At 48.8% G+C, this 13660-nt stretch overlaps 2 protein-coding genes across 4 annotated transcripts in view; one reads left to right on the forward strand and one right to left on the reverse strand.

Annotated features, from left to right (window-relative positions):
- cUnh2orf42 (chromosome Un C2orf42 homolog) overlaps positions 1–10949 on the reverse strand; it is a 30330-nt gene extending 19381 nt beyond the window's left edge. For all 3 annotated transcript variants that reach the window (XM_080766389.1, XM_080766388.1, XM_080766390.1), the window contains exons 1-6: positions 10825–10949; positions 8728–8937; positions 7521–7726; positions 3905–4040; positions 3252–3522; positions 1826–2107 (exon numbers count right to left, since the gene is read on the reverse strand). In XM_080766389.1, the coding sequence (XP_080622515.1) occupies positions 1826–2107; positions 3252–3522; positions 3905–4040; positions 7521–7726; positions 8728–8936 (1104 nt within the window). In that variant the 5' untranslated portion in view covers position 8937; positions 10825–10949. The remainder of the gene's footprint in view (positions 1–1825; positions 2108–3251; positions 3523–3904; positions 4041–7520; positions 7727–8727; positions 8938–10824) is intronic.
- A 1154-nt stretch (positions 10950–12103) lies between these two features.
- Positions 12104–13135, forward strand: LOC308317074 (protein disulfide-isomerase A6-like; the record flags this gene model as incomplete). Its single annotated transcript, XM_080765866.1, has 1 exon — positions 12104–13135. One exon carries the CDS (start codon positions 12104–12106, stop codon positions 13133–13135), a length of 1032 nt encoding a protein of 343 aa, XP_080621992.1.
- Between the last annotated feature and the right edge of the window lie 525 nt (positions 13136–13660).

The raw sequence follows: 13660 nt of genomic DNA on the forward strand, positions 1-13660 counted from the left end.
CATTCAGATCAAATCCTTGTTGTGAAGTTATTGTAATGTATTAATGTGTCTACTTCTACAGGTACTGGGGGCGTGGTCAGCCTGATGACGTTGGAGGATCAGACTGTGTTACCTCTTATGGAGAATGGTTCGACATTCCATGTGGGTGGACACGCAATTGGATTTGTGAAATAGTTTTCTAGAGTTATGCATTAACTAGTAATAGTTATGTGTATGTGCAGCACCTGATTAACCCTTTGTGGTGCATGGAGCTACCACCCGTTAGGGGGGCGGGGGGGGGTCTTTTTTTCTGAGTACACCAAATAGACAATGAGCTTGTAGATCTGCTATTTTGGGAAATATTCCCCCCATAATTGTCATGCTGGGGTTCAAGAGGATAATTCATATTTCCATTATTCATATGTAATGTCACATGTAATCAATGAATAACAGCCATCTGTTTCATTTCAACACCACAGACCGATAGATCAATAAAGTGTTTGTGAGGAAACTGGGTTTGGTCCAAATCAAGTTTGTTAAAGGACCACTTCACCACTTTGCAACCTATCTTCATATAATAATAGGTCCTCACTGATAACTCTCAAAGATTCTCAAAGATGTTTGCCTTGTTTATAAAATATATATATTATAAATATTGTATTTTTACTTTATTGTGTTTCTGTTTTCCCGTTTGTTTTAACTTGTTGATTGTTCTGTGCTCAATGTTCAGCACCTCCTAACTTTATTTTGAAAGGTGCTTAATTACTTACTTACTTTCTTAATTACTTACTTACTTACTTACGGTACTTACGGTACTTACTTAGTAATTTAAAGTGTTGTTTTTGTGTTGTTTTTGACAGAAATTATTTTAGTTTTAGTTTTAGTCATAGTCTCTTGAATAGTTTTCATTTAGTTTTAGTCACATTTTAGTCACCCGGAATGTTTTAGTGTTTAGTCTAGGATTATTCGACTAAATATCATAAGATTTTAGTCGACTAAATCTACAGTTGATTTAGTCGAACAAAATGTATTTCGGCGGGCCTTGATGCCGTCGTAATGACTCACTTCACTTGCTGAAAATAGCAGATCTACAAGCCCACAAGTGAGCTTGTAGATCGTCTATTTTCAGCATGAAACTAATTGTAAAATGACTTACACTGGATCTCTTGTCCACTATAGTCCCTTCCTAACATTTTAGTCTAGTTTAGTTTTTATTTGTTGACAAAATTGTCAGTATATTTGGTCTTAGTTTTTTGGTCATCATTTAGTTTTCGTCAGTGGAAAAATGTAGTCGACGAAAAAGATTTGTCTTATTTTTAGTCGAAGAAAATCAACACTGGTTTGCGCGTGGATTTAATTTAATAATGGTGACGTGTATTAGTTAAGTACAGCACCTGATTAACCCTTTGTGTTACAACCTGGGGGGGGGGGGGGGTGCTTTCTGTTTGTGTACACCAAATACACGACCTGATTTGTAGATCTGCTATTATTGGCAGAATGCCCCCCCCGGCCCCACAACGACGCGAATAATATGCGAATCAATAATAAGCGAATAATATACCCCGAATAATACGCCAATAATACGCGTATATTATACACGAATAATAATACACGAATGTCACTCTGGATTATAAGAGCATCAGAGCCATTTGTAAACGGTATACCTGACAGGTGCAGTGGAAGGATATACCTGACAGGTGCAGTGGAAGGATATACCTGACAGGTGCAGTGGAAGGATATACCTGACAGGTGCAGTGGAAGGATATACCTGACAGGTGCAGTGGAAGGATATACCTGACAGGTGCAGTGGAAGGATATACCTGACAGGTGCAGTGGAAGGATATACCTGACAGGTGCAGTGGAAGCCGGCCTGCTGAACGCGCCTCAGCTCTGGGCCCTTGTTGTTGTCGTCGACCCCCTCCTCCTCCTCCTCCTCCTGCTCCTCCTCGGGGGGCGTCTGGGCGCCGCGGCCCCCCCCTCCCCCCGTGGTGACGTGCAGGAGGCCCAGCGGGTGGTCCGAGTCGGCGTGGCACTTCACCACCAGCGTGTCCTTGTGGACCCGCTGGACCAGCGGTCCCGACGACCCGGTGGCCAGTCTCCACAGCTCCGCACGCGTCTCCACAGACACCTGGAGAGACAACAACACCTTCACCCAATTAGAACACAGACACCTGGAGAGACAACAACACCTTCACCCAATTAGAACACAGACACCTGGAGAGACAACAACACCTTCACCCAATTAGAACACAGACACCTGGAGAGACAACAACACCTTCACCCAATTAGAACACAGACACCTGGAGAGACAACAACACCTTCACCCAATTAGAACACAGACACCTGGAGAGACAACAACACCTTCACCCAATTAGAACACAGACACCTGGAGAGACAACAACACCTTGACCCAATTAGAACACAGACACCTGGAGAGACAACAACACCTTCACCCAATTAGAACACAGACACCTGGAGAGACAACAACACCTTCACCCAATTAGACCACAGCTCCGCACGCGTCTCCACAGACACCTGGAGAGACAACAACACCTTCACCCAATTAGAACACAGCTCCGCACGCGTCTCCACAGACACCTGGAGAGACAACAACACCTTCACCCAATTAGACCACAGCTCCGCACGCGTCTCCACAGACACCTGGAGAGACAACAACACCTTCACCCAATTAGAACACAGACACCTGGAGAGAAAACAACACCTTCACCCAATTAGCAATCAAGCGCTCCCCTTCCCCCGGTTCAGCTACAAGGCTGCAGGATGATACAAAGTGACTGAAGGAGTGGGTTATCGGTGGAATTAAATTTACACCGGTCACGTGACGGCAACCAGCCAATCAGGATGAAGTATTGGGACTACCCATTTTAGAAACTAAAATAGACCCATTCAAGAGACTACGGACGGACGGAGCCGGTTGTGCGATAGGTTCATTGAAAATAATGGAGGCGGCCATGTCCGCCGCGCGGCGGACGCAGACGGTGTGTGATGGGCTTAACCCATTCTGAACGGGAACCCCTTTTGGTGTTAGCATCATGTCATGCTTTAGCTATTGAAAAATAGCAGATCTACAAGCTCATAGCGCGCCACCGAGTGGCGCGCTATGACAGCTTGTAGGTCTGCTATTTTTGAAAAATCGAGGGAACGACTGACATTTTTAGAATCTGATGGGTCAGAATGGGTTAATCAGACCAGTGTGTGTCCAGTGGAAACCTCGTATGAATCTGATCTCAGGTCAGAATGGGTTAACTCACCTGCAGGGCGTCCAGCACGGAGCTCTTGACGCTCAGCGGCGCGGCGTGGCTCTGGCACTCCGTGGCGCGTCTGATGTGCGCGCAGACGCCGCCGCCGTCGTCGTCCGGCGGCGAGGGGGGGGCGTGGCCACGCGGCGGCCGCGAGGGGGCGGCGTGTCTCCGCGCGGCGGCGGCGGTGGTGGGCGGGGTGGAGGAGGCGTGGCTCCGCCCACGCTGCGCCGAGTTCTGACCCTGTCGGCACGACGGCAGGAAGCAGCGGCCCAGGTTGATCCTGCAACGCACGGGGTCACATGGGTGGCGGGTTTTTTTAAACACCTGAGGCCCCTCCCCTGAACTGCTATATGGTCCAATCACAGCTACAAGCATAACATGGGTTAGAGTACAAAGCTCTCCACCAATAGTTATCCTCTGTGATAAAAAACATTCGTAGAGGATTATGGTGATTATTTTAAGGCAACAAAAAATGCAACGTTTCGACCGACTAGGTCTTCACGGGGCTAGTATGAGCACTAGGACTATACCTGGTCAACAGTATGAGCACTAGGACTATACCTGGTCAACAGTATGAGCACTAGGACTATACCTGGTCAACAGTATGAGCACTAGGAGTATTAATACCTGGTCAACAGTATGAGCACTAGGAGTATTAATACCTGGTCAACAGTGTGGCTCCGTCCCCAGTGGCGATGGCGGTGTCAGTAGGAACCAGCTCCACGAAACCCATCTGGGGGCCAGAAGACCCTCTGCCCCCCGCCTGGACCACGGAGTACACCTGGACCCCGCCTGGACCTGTGGTCACCAACACAACATGTCACTGAACCACACAGACCACCTGCAGCCCGCCTGGACCTGTCTGTGGTCACCAACACAACATGTCACTGAACCACACAGACCACCTGCAGCCCGCCTGGACCTGTCTGTGGTCACCGACAACACAACATGTCACTGAACCACACAGAACACCTGCAGCCCGCCTGGACCTGTCTGTGGTCACCAACACAACATGTCACTGAACCACACAGACCACCTGCAGCCCGCCTGGACCTGTCTGTGGTCACCGACAACACAACATGTCACTGAACCACACAGACCACCTGCAGCCCGCCTGGACCTGTCTGTGGTCACCAACACAACATGTCACTGAACCACACAAAACACCTGCAGCCCGCCTGGACCTGTCTGTGGTCACCGACAACACAACATGTCACTGAACCACACAGACCACCTGCAGCCCGCCTGGAACTGTCTGTGGTCACCGACAACACAACATGTCACTGAACCACACAGACCACCTGCAGCCCGCCTGGACCTGTCTGTGGTCACCGACAACATGTCACTGAACCACACAGACCACCTGCAGCCCGCCTGGACCTGTCTGTGGTCACCGACAACACAACATGTCACTGAACCACACAGACCACCTGCAGCCCGCCTGGACCTGTCTGTGGTCACCAACACAACATGTCACTGAACCACACAGAAGCAGTGTTGAAATTTCGTCGACTAAAACTAAGGCGAAAAATGTTCGTCGACTACCTTTTTCCACTGACGAAAAGTAAATGGAAACTAAATGAAAACTAAGCTATGATGACGAGAAAAAAAAAACTACTGACAATTTCGTCAACAAATATAAACTAGACTAAATGTTAGGAAGGGACTAGTGGACAAGAGATCCAGTATAAGTCATTTTACACTTGGGTTGCATGCTGAAAATAGTCGATGTACAAGCTCACAACACGTCGCAGCTTGTACATCGGCTATTTTCAGCAAGTGAAAACAGTCATTACGAGTTACGAAAGCATCAGGGCCCGCCAAAATACAGTTTGTTCGACTAAATCAACTGAAGTGTTAGTCGACTAAAACTAGACTAACACGAAAACATTCCAGGTGACTAAAATGTGACTGAATTGAAACTGTTATGACTAAAACTGAACTTGCTGCCAAAAACAACACTGCCACCTGCAGCCCGCCTGGACCCGTCTGTCGTCACCGACAACACAACATGTTTTCCGATTAATCGTCGGAGTCTCCGAAATCGATTTTAATATATATATATATATATATATATATATATATATATATATATATATATATTTTTTTTTTTTTTTTTTAATAGCCAAAATATAGGCTAATAAGTAAGGCTGCATGATTTGTCAGAACATGTACCTTCATCAGAGTGGAGAATATAAGTATAAATCAAGTTGAGCAAAGCCACTCTTCTCTGCCCCTCTCTCTAACAGACACAGTTAACGATCGCTTGTTAAGTGCCTGCCAGACAGACAATCAGATGAAATGAAGGCAGGTGTAGAGTAGAGTGTAGACTAGTGAACTGAACATGTTCTCTTTATATCAAGTACTTCATACCAGCCCCTTGTGAAACAACATGTTCTCTTTAAATCAAGTACTTCATACCAGCTCCTTATGAAACTACTTCTCCCCAAAGCCAAATGGATTTCATTTTCCATCCTGAATGGCAGTAACTAGCATGAGAACTGAGAAGATCTCCACAAAGGTTTACGCATCAAAACTGATTATAAAACTGTAACCGTCAAAGCAAGCACTCAACAACATAGGCTATGTGACCATGGCATGTGCATAATATAAAATCTTAAAAGTTTTATCTGACATTGATGGGGTGGGTTCAACCAATCGATTATTAAATCGGCAGAGCTGTCGACTATTCCATTTGGCTGATGGTCACTTTGTGGCGTCCCTAAACCACACAGAACACCTGCAGCCCACCTGGACCTGTCTGTCACTGAACCACACAGACCACCTGCAGCCCACCTGGACCTGTCTGTCACTGAACCACACAGACCACCTGGACCTGTCTGTCACTGAACCACACAGACCACCTGCAGCCCACCTGGACCTGTCTGTCACTGAACCACACAGACCACCTGGACCTGTCTGTCACTGAACCACACAGACCACCTGCAGCCCACCTGGACCTGTCTGTCACTGAACCACACAGAACACCTGCAGCCCACCTGGACCTGTCTGTCACTGAACCACACAGACCACCTGCAGCCCACCTGGACCTGTCTGTCACTGAACCACACAGAACACCTGCAGCCCACCTGGACCTGTCTGTCACTGAACCACACAGACCACCTGCAGCCCACCTGGACCTGTCTGTCACTGAACCACACAGAACACCTGCAGCCCCCCTGGACCTGTCTGTCACTGAACCACACAGACCACCTGCAGCCCACCTGGACCTGTCTGTCACTGAACCACACAGACCACCTGCAGCCCACCTGGACCTGTCTGTCACTGAACCACACAGAACACCTGCAGCCCACCTGGACCTGTCTGTCACTGAACCACACAGACCACCTGCAGCCCACCTGGACCTGTCTGTCACTGAACCACACAGAACACCTGCAGCCCACCTGGACCTGTCTGTCACTGAACCACACAGAACACCTGCAGCCCACCTGGACCTGTCTGTCACTGAACCACACAGACCACCTGCAGCCCACCTGGACCTGTCTGTCACTGAACCACACAGACCACCTGCAGCCCACCTGGACCTGTCTGTCACTGAACCACACAGACCACCTGCAGCCCACCTGGACCTGTCTGTGGTCACCAACACAACATGTCACTGAACCACACAGAACACACTCACTACCGTCCCAATCTTCCGTCGTAGTCTGAAAACCCGAACCTTTTCAGACTTTTCAAACTGTCATGATTTAGAAAGACATTTTGTAGAATCTGATCTCAGGTCGAACCCCTTTTGGTGTTAGCATCATGTTATGCTTTAGCTATTGAAAAATCTACAAGCTCATAGCGCGCCACAGAGTTTAGGTTAAACAAGGGCCTTTCTGTGTGGAGTTTGCATGTTCTCCCCGTGTCCCCTAGGGTAGGTACCCTCACAAAAAACATGCAGTAATCCTGGTCTCTAAACTGCCTCCCCCTGGCCAACCGGGGCGCCTGATGGAGGGGAAAGGAACTGGTTGGAATAACGTGTTCCTTCCACGCGCTACGTCCAACCAGGGAAACTCCCCCCTGTCAGGTGTAAAGGAGCAACTTGGACACTCAGGCATGAAGGAAGCATGAGTTCAAGTCCGTTGCTCTCCCCTTGTCCCCCATATATGGGGACTAGGTTGGTCTCCCCTTGTCCCCCATATATGGGGACTAGGTTGGTGGAGGGTGTGTAGAGCCCAGGATCACATTAGATGATTGACACAGGGGTGAAAAATGGGTTAGAAAAATCGTGGGATAAAAATTATTAAAACATAATAGGTTGACCAGGCTTACCGGAGCCGCTGTGGGCCGTCTCCTGTCCTCCATCACCGCCACCTCCTCCTCCGTCGATCACCACTTTCACCACGTCTATGGCGCTCTTCCTGCTGGCCCCGCCCCCTCCCGCCGCGCGGCGGCGTCCGTCCCTGAGGACGACGCCACACGCCTTGTTCTTACAGCTCAGCCCTCTGGTGCCGTTGTAGATGCCGCACTGGGGACACCTAGTGGTGGGTGGATAGTATTGATTGATTGAAATATGTATTAACAGTTTGCAGAATTATAGTACATTTCAAGCACAAACTCAATACAGAGACTGTTAACTGTGAGTGGACGACCCAATTAAGCATTACACTTGTTTACAACAGGGTCCACCTTGTTCAATTCATCAAAACATTTAGAGACGTACAAATAGACACTTCTATATAGTCAAAGAACAAAACAGGAATTCATCATAAAGAAAGTAAAAAGGGAAAAGAAACATATACAGTGAGGAAAATAATAATAATCGTAGCTCAGTTTTCATTTAGTTTCCATTTAGTTTTCGCCAGTGAAAATAGGTAGTCGACGAACATTTTTAGTCGTAGTTTTAGTCGACGAAAAACAACACTGCTAATGACTCAAACTAAAATCTAAACGTGCTTTCCGTAAAACAACATCGTCTGCTACCTGTAGAACAACACTGCTACCGTAAAACAACACTGTCCGCTACCTGCGGATGTAAAACAACACTGTCTGCTACCGTAAAACAACACTGCTAATGTCTCAAACTAAAATCTAAACGTGCTTTCCGTAAAACAACATCGTCTGCTACCTGTAAAACATCACTGCTACCGTAAAACAACACTGTCCGCTACCTGCGGATGTAAAACAACACTGCCAATGACTCAAACTAAAATCTAAACGTGCTTTCCGTAAAACAACATCGTCTGCTACCTGTAAAACATCACTGCTACCGTAAAACAACACTGTCCGCTACCTGCGGATGTAAAACAACACTGCCAATGACTCAAACTAAAATCTAAACGTGCTTTCCGTAAAACAACATCGTCTGCTACCTGTAAAACATCACTGCTACCGTAAAACAACACTGTCCGCTACCTGCGGATGTAAAACAACACTGCCAATGACTCAAACAAAAATCTAAACGTGCTTTCCGTAAAACAACATCGTCTGCTACCTGTAAAACATCACTGCTACCGTAAAACAACACCGTCTGCTATACCTGCGGATGCCGCGCAGCGTGGCCTTGCCCAGGTTGGACAGGAAGGCGGGCGTGGCGGCGGCGTTACCGCCGCCGGGGTGCGTTGGTTTTCTGTACTCCCGGTTCGCCGCGGAGGACGCCACGAAGCCGCCGCCGCTGCTGCTGCTGCTGGGCGCCGCTGGGTGCGCTTGTTTTCGACAGCCTCGGCTCTGTGGTGTCGTCGACGCCATGCTGGGGGGGGGGGATGTTGGGTGGAGTTTTAAACCCTGCAGCATAGTACATATGTATAGCAAAGTGTATAGTACTATAGTTTATATGTATAGAGCGCCGCAGTCCCGCCCCCTTTCAGAAAAACGAGTGGCCCAGGAAATGAAATCCCAATGCATTCTCCCATCGGCACTTCTAATATCATTTATTTAAAGACGGTTATACGCCGCGGACAAAGCCAACTCGGATCGTGACGAATCATGACAATGAACACAATGTTTTGGGGCCGATCAAATAATTTATAAGACGAAAGACAAAACAAATAGTGTTGTCTCCTGACTTTATTTTCTTCTTTCTAATGATTTGATCGGCCCCAAAACATTGTGTTCATTGTCATGATTCGTCACGATCCGAGTTGGCTTTGTCCGTGGCGTAACCGTCTTTAAATAATTTTTTTTTTTTTAATTTTTATCCCACGATTTTGTAACCCAGTTTTCTTTTCACCCAGTGCCAATTATCTAATGTAATCCTGGGCGCTACACTTCCTCTGCCAACCTGGGGGGGCAGCGGACTGACCTCATGCCTCCTTCTATGCATGAGGAGTCCAAGCTGCTTCTTTTCACCTGACAGAGGGGAATTTCCCCGGCCGGACGTAGCGCGTGGAAGGGACACGTTATTCCGACCAGTTCCTTTCCCCTCCATCAGGCGCCCCGGCTGGCCAGGGGGAGGTAGTTTTAGAGACCAGGATTACGGCATGTTTTTGTGAGGGTATCTACCCTAGGGGACACGGGGAGAACATGCAAACTCCACACAGAAAGGCCCTTTCGCCAACCTTTAACCTTTAAATAAATTATATTAGAAGTGCCAATGGATTGGGGTTTCATTTCCTGGGCCACTCGTTTTTCTGAAAGGGGGAGGGACTGCGGCGCTCTATAGTGTCATTATATAATGTTCTAGTTACGTTCTTAGCTTATGCATGTTCCATGAAAAATGCATTTTATGTACGTGATGTATTCCCATGCCTTTTTGTTCTTGCTTAATGTAAGTCGTTCTGGATTAAGGAAATGCGTAAATTGTAAATTCGTACACACTCTCAGAGTTACATTAACATTGTACATTGTAACATTTTACAATAAAAAACGGGGGTCCCAGAGATAGAAATGACATGAAATGGGGTCTGTAGTCTGACTACTATGCATGTCAAACTGGGGGGTCTGCTAGAGCCATCAAAATCTTCTCTTATGGGGGTCCCTGGCATATCTTTTCAAATGGGGGGGGTCCGCGGGGCTCATCAGTGTCTCAATTTGGGGGTCCTTGGAGGTGAAAAAGTTTGGGAAACACAGCCTAATAATATAATCCGTCAACAGTTACGTTGTGTTTAAATGAAATCAACTGGTATATCCCATTTTGGACGGGAACCCCTTTTGGTGTTTTAAGCATTAGGCGGCTATGTTATACTTTAACTATTGAAAAATAGCATATCTACAAGTTCATATAGTAGATCTGCTACTTTTTACAAAATCATGAAGATGTAGTGCACATCTTTGAATTGTATATATTCTTTCAGAGCGAACGTTTTTAACTCAAATCTTTGCTTCTGGGAGGGGAGGGTCTCTCCCTGGAACAACATATTTTCAGATGGGAGTCCAATAGTCCATGCACAGCCGAATACAGATCAATTCTGGGGAGTCCCTGGAACAAGGAACAACATAATATTCCCAGATGTGGTTCGGTCGGCGGCCAATTATAAAGGCTACACGACAGTTTCTGGGGGTCCTTGACATTAAAAAGTTTGAGAACCACTGACATTAGAAACATAGGGGTTTTTTTCAGAAAACTCTCAGGATTTTAATGTATAATAGAAGACATTCCCAGGGTCTAAATGAGTTCTTATGTTTTCCACCTGCTCACATTCAGACCGTGTCCACCTCCAGCCAGGCGTCAGAATCCCAAAAGAACTGGTCGCGTGTTGTGTTGTGTTGTGTTCCTCCTCTGTCTTCAAACTGTCACCAGTAACAGCGCGTTCCACAACACGGCAGCTCTGCTCTCTCTCCTCTAGACCGACGCCATTCCTCCTTACATCCCGGCGCTGCACTGCGTCTGTAACGACACTCGCCATTGGCCGAGGTCGCGGTCACGTGGGACAAGAGGGAGGGATGGGGGGGGGGCGGGCTCTGGGTGCTCTGAATGCTGGGAAATGGTGTTTGTTTTTAATATACTCCAATTTACTAGCAGCCAAATGCAACATGACAACATTATTAACGACAACAACAAAACAACAACAATATTGAGTGAGTGAATCTGTTAACAAAAAAACGAAAAAATAAAAATAAACATTCAACAGATATAATAAAATAAAGTAAAAGATCCAAATGCTATATGAGCTTGTAGATCGGCTGTATTTTCACTATTTCTGACCATTGTTTTGACTTTTACATTTGTATGCTAGCCCAGTGTTTTCACCAGGATGGGAGACTAATATTTGAGTGCTTAGCAGCACAGCTGCCATTGATTGGTTTTCAGCCATGGTCCGCGTACACCTGCAGTGGTCTTTGAGGGGGTTCCAGGTGGTCCCTAGCCTCGGAAACCCAGACGTTTTAGGACCGTGGTGCCCAGCTTGGAGAGTTGGAAACCAAATGGACCCTTTAGAGATCTTTAAACTCTCGAGAGCGTATACATATATGAAACCAAATGGACCCTCAGTTTACGCTCTCAGGAGTAAAACTATTGTTAAACAGTCTACAACTATTGTTAAACAGTCTACAACTATTGTTAAACAGTCTACAACTATTGTTAAACAGTCTACACAATAAGACAATGTAGAAGAATTTTTATTTTGATCAACGTTTAGCCTGTTGTCTCTCATTGTGGACAAAAAGAACAAAATATACTTAAGTGATGGCGCGTGGCTTAAATGCAGAATAATTAAATAATTAAATGGGTTACAAAATCGTGGGATAATTAATTAAGTCTCGGTCTAAGGAGTTTTTTCCATACACAGAAGCACACATCTGTGCATGGGAGGGTGCGCTATAGCCCCACACCCTCCCAATATCCATATTTGGCAGTCCATAGCCTATATGACATCATCATCAGGCTGTCTGTACTTTATAACTAGCAGTATGCCACGCTTCTCTCTGGCGTGCAGGTTTTCCAAGAGCTCCTGGTATTTAGAAACAGATCCGTTGGTATGGTAATGACCATGAGACGCAGCGTGTTGCTGTGGGCGTGGCTCTGTGCAGCGCTGGTGCTGCTGCCGCCGCCGGCGGCCCGCGGAGCGTCCGGACGCGGCGGCAGGAAGTCGGACGTGGTGGAGCTCACCGACGGCAACTTTGACCAGCTGGTGCTGCAGGGAGGAGGGGCCGGGGGAGGGGCCGGGGTGGACGTGTGGATGGTGGCGTTCGTGGCGCCGTGGTGCGGACACTGCCGGAGCCTGGAGCCCGAGTGGGCGGCGGCGGCCTCGGCCGTCAGGGAGCGGACGGGGGGCAAGGTCCGCCTGGGGGCCGTGGACGCCACGGTCCACCGGGGCGTGGCTGCCCGCTACGCCATCAGCGGCTTCCCCACCATCAAGATCTTCCGCCGCCGTGGCGCGGACGCCGGCGGGAAGCCGTCCGAGCCGCCGGAGGACTACCGGGGCGGCCGGTCGCGCGGCGAGATCGCGGCGAAGGCCGCGGAGCTGTTCGCGGAGACGCCGCCGTCGTCCCCCGAGCCACCGCTGCGGGAGATCCTGGGCGAGGACGTCTTCGGGGAGGCGTGCGGCGGCGAGCGCCAGCTATGCGTGGTGGCCGTCCTCCCGCACGTCCTGGACTCGGGCGCCGCGGGCCGGAACGCCTACCTGGAGCTGGTGACGAAGGCGGCGGCGAAGCAGCAGCGCCGCCACCGGGGGGCGGCGTGGGGCTGGCTGTGGGCCGAGGCCGGCGCCCAGCCCGGCCTGGAGGCGGCGCTGGGCGTGGGCAGCCTGGGCTACCCCGTCATGGCCGCCGTCAACGCGCGCAAGGCGCGGGCGGCCGTGCTGCGCGGCTCCTTCGGCGAGAGCGGCATCGGAGAGTTCCTGGCGGAGCTGGCGGCCGCGGGCCGCGGCGGCGGCGGATCGGCATCCGCGGCGGCCATGACGGTCACAGGATTCACTGTACCCAAGATCCACAGGGTGGAGGCCTGGGACGGGAAGGACGGACAGCTCCCCCTGGTGGAGGAATACCACCTGAGCAACGTGGAGCTGTGAGACCAACAGGGATGGTTTTTTTTAGAGGGGACAGGGGATGGAGATAGCCCCTCCAGCTTTTCGTGTACGTGCACAGACTTTGTAACCTTGACTCTGCCAGATGGTGGCAGTATTGAGTTCGCCAGTTCCCCCCTCCTGCCTGCATCTGGGCTCGCTCTCACAAGCAGAAAACGATGAACCCGGAAGCAGCAAAAATCTGATTTGGTGGAGTGGTTCCACCAGGCTACAAACTTTGTCCCAACACAAACAAATCCCAGATCCCAAGACGAAGGAGAGGACGCACATCTCCGATTGGCCCGAATGAGATGATGTATGATGTAGTACGATGATAAGAGAGCACCTCACTTCACACGGGTGTGATTTTCTTTTTACATTTAACTCGTAATACGACGTTTCTTTTTTTCTTCTCCTGCAAGGCCAAAAGGCTGCCATTGCTTGGTGTACGCCTTTTACACCAATTTGTTTTTATGTGGGCACGCCCGCCCACCAGTTCATTAAAGGGACACTTCACCCTTTTTGCAAAAA

The sequence above is a fragment of the Protomyctophum bolini genome, assembly GCF_963924005.1.
Source record: "Protomyctophum bolini genome assembly, chromosome: 6".
Lineage (NCBI taxonomy): Eukaryota > Metazoa > Chordata > Actinopteri > Myctophiformes > Myctophidae > Protomyctophum > Protomyctophum bolini.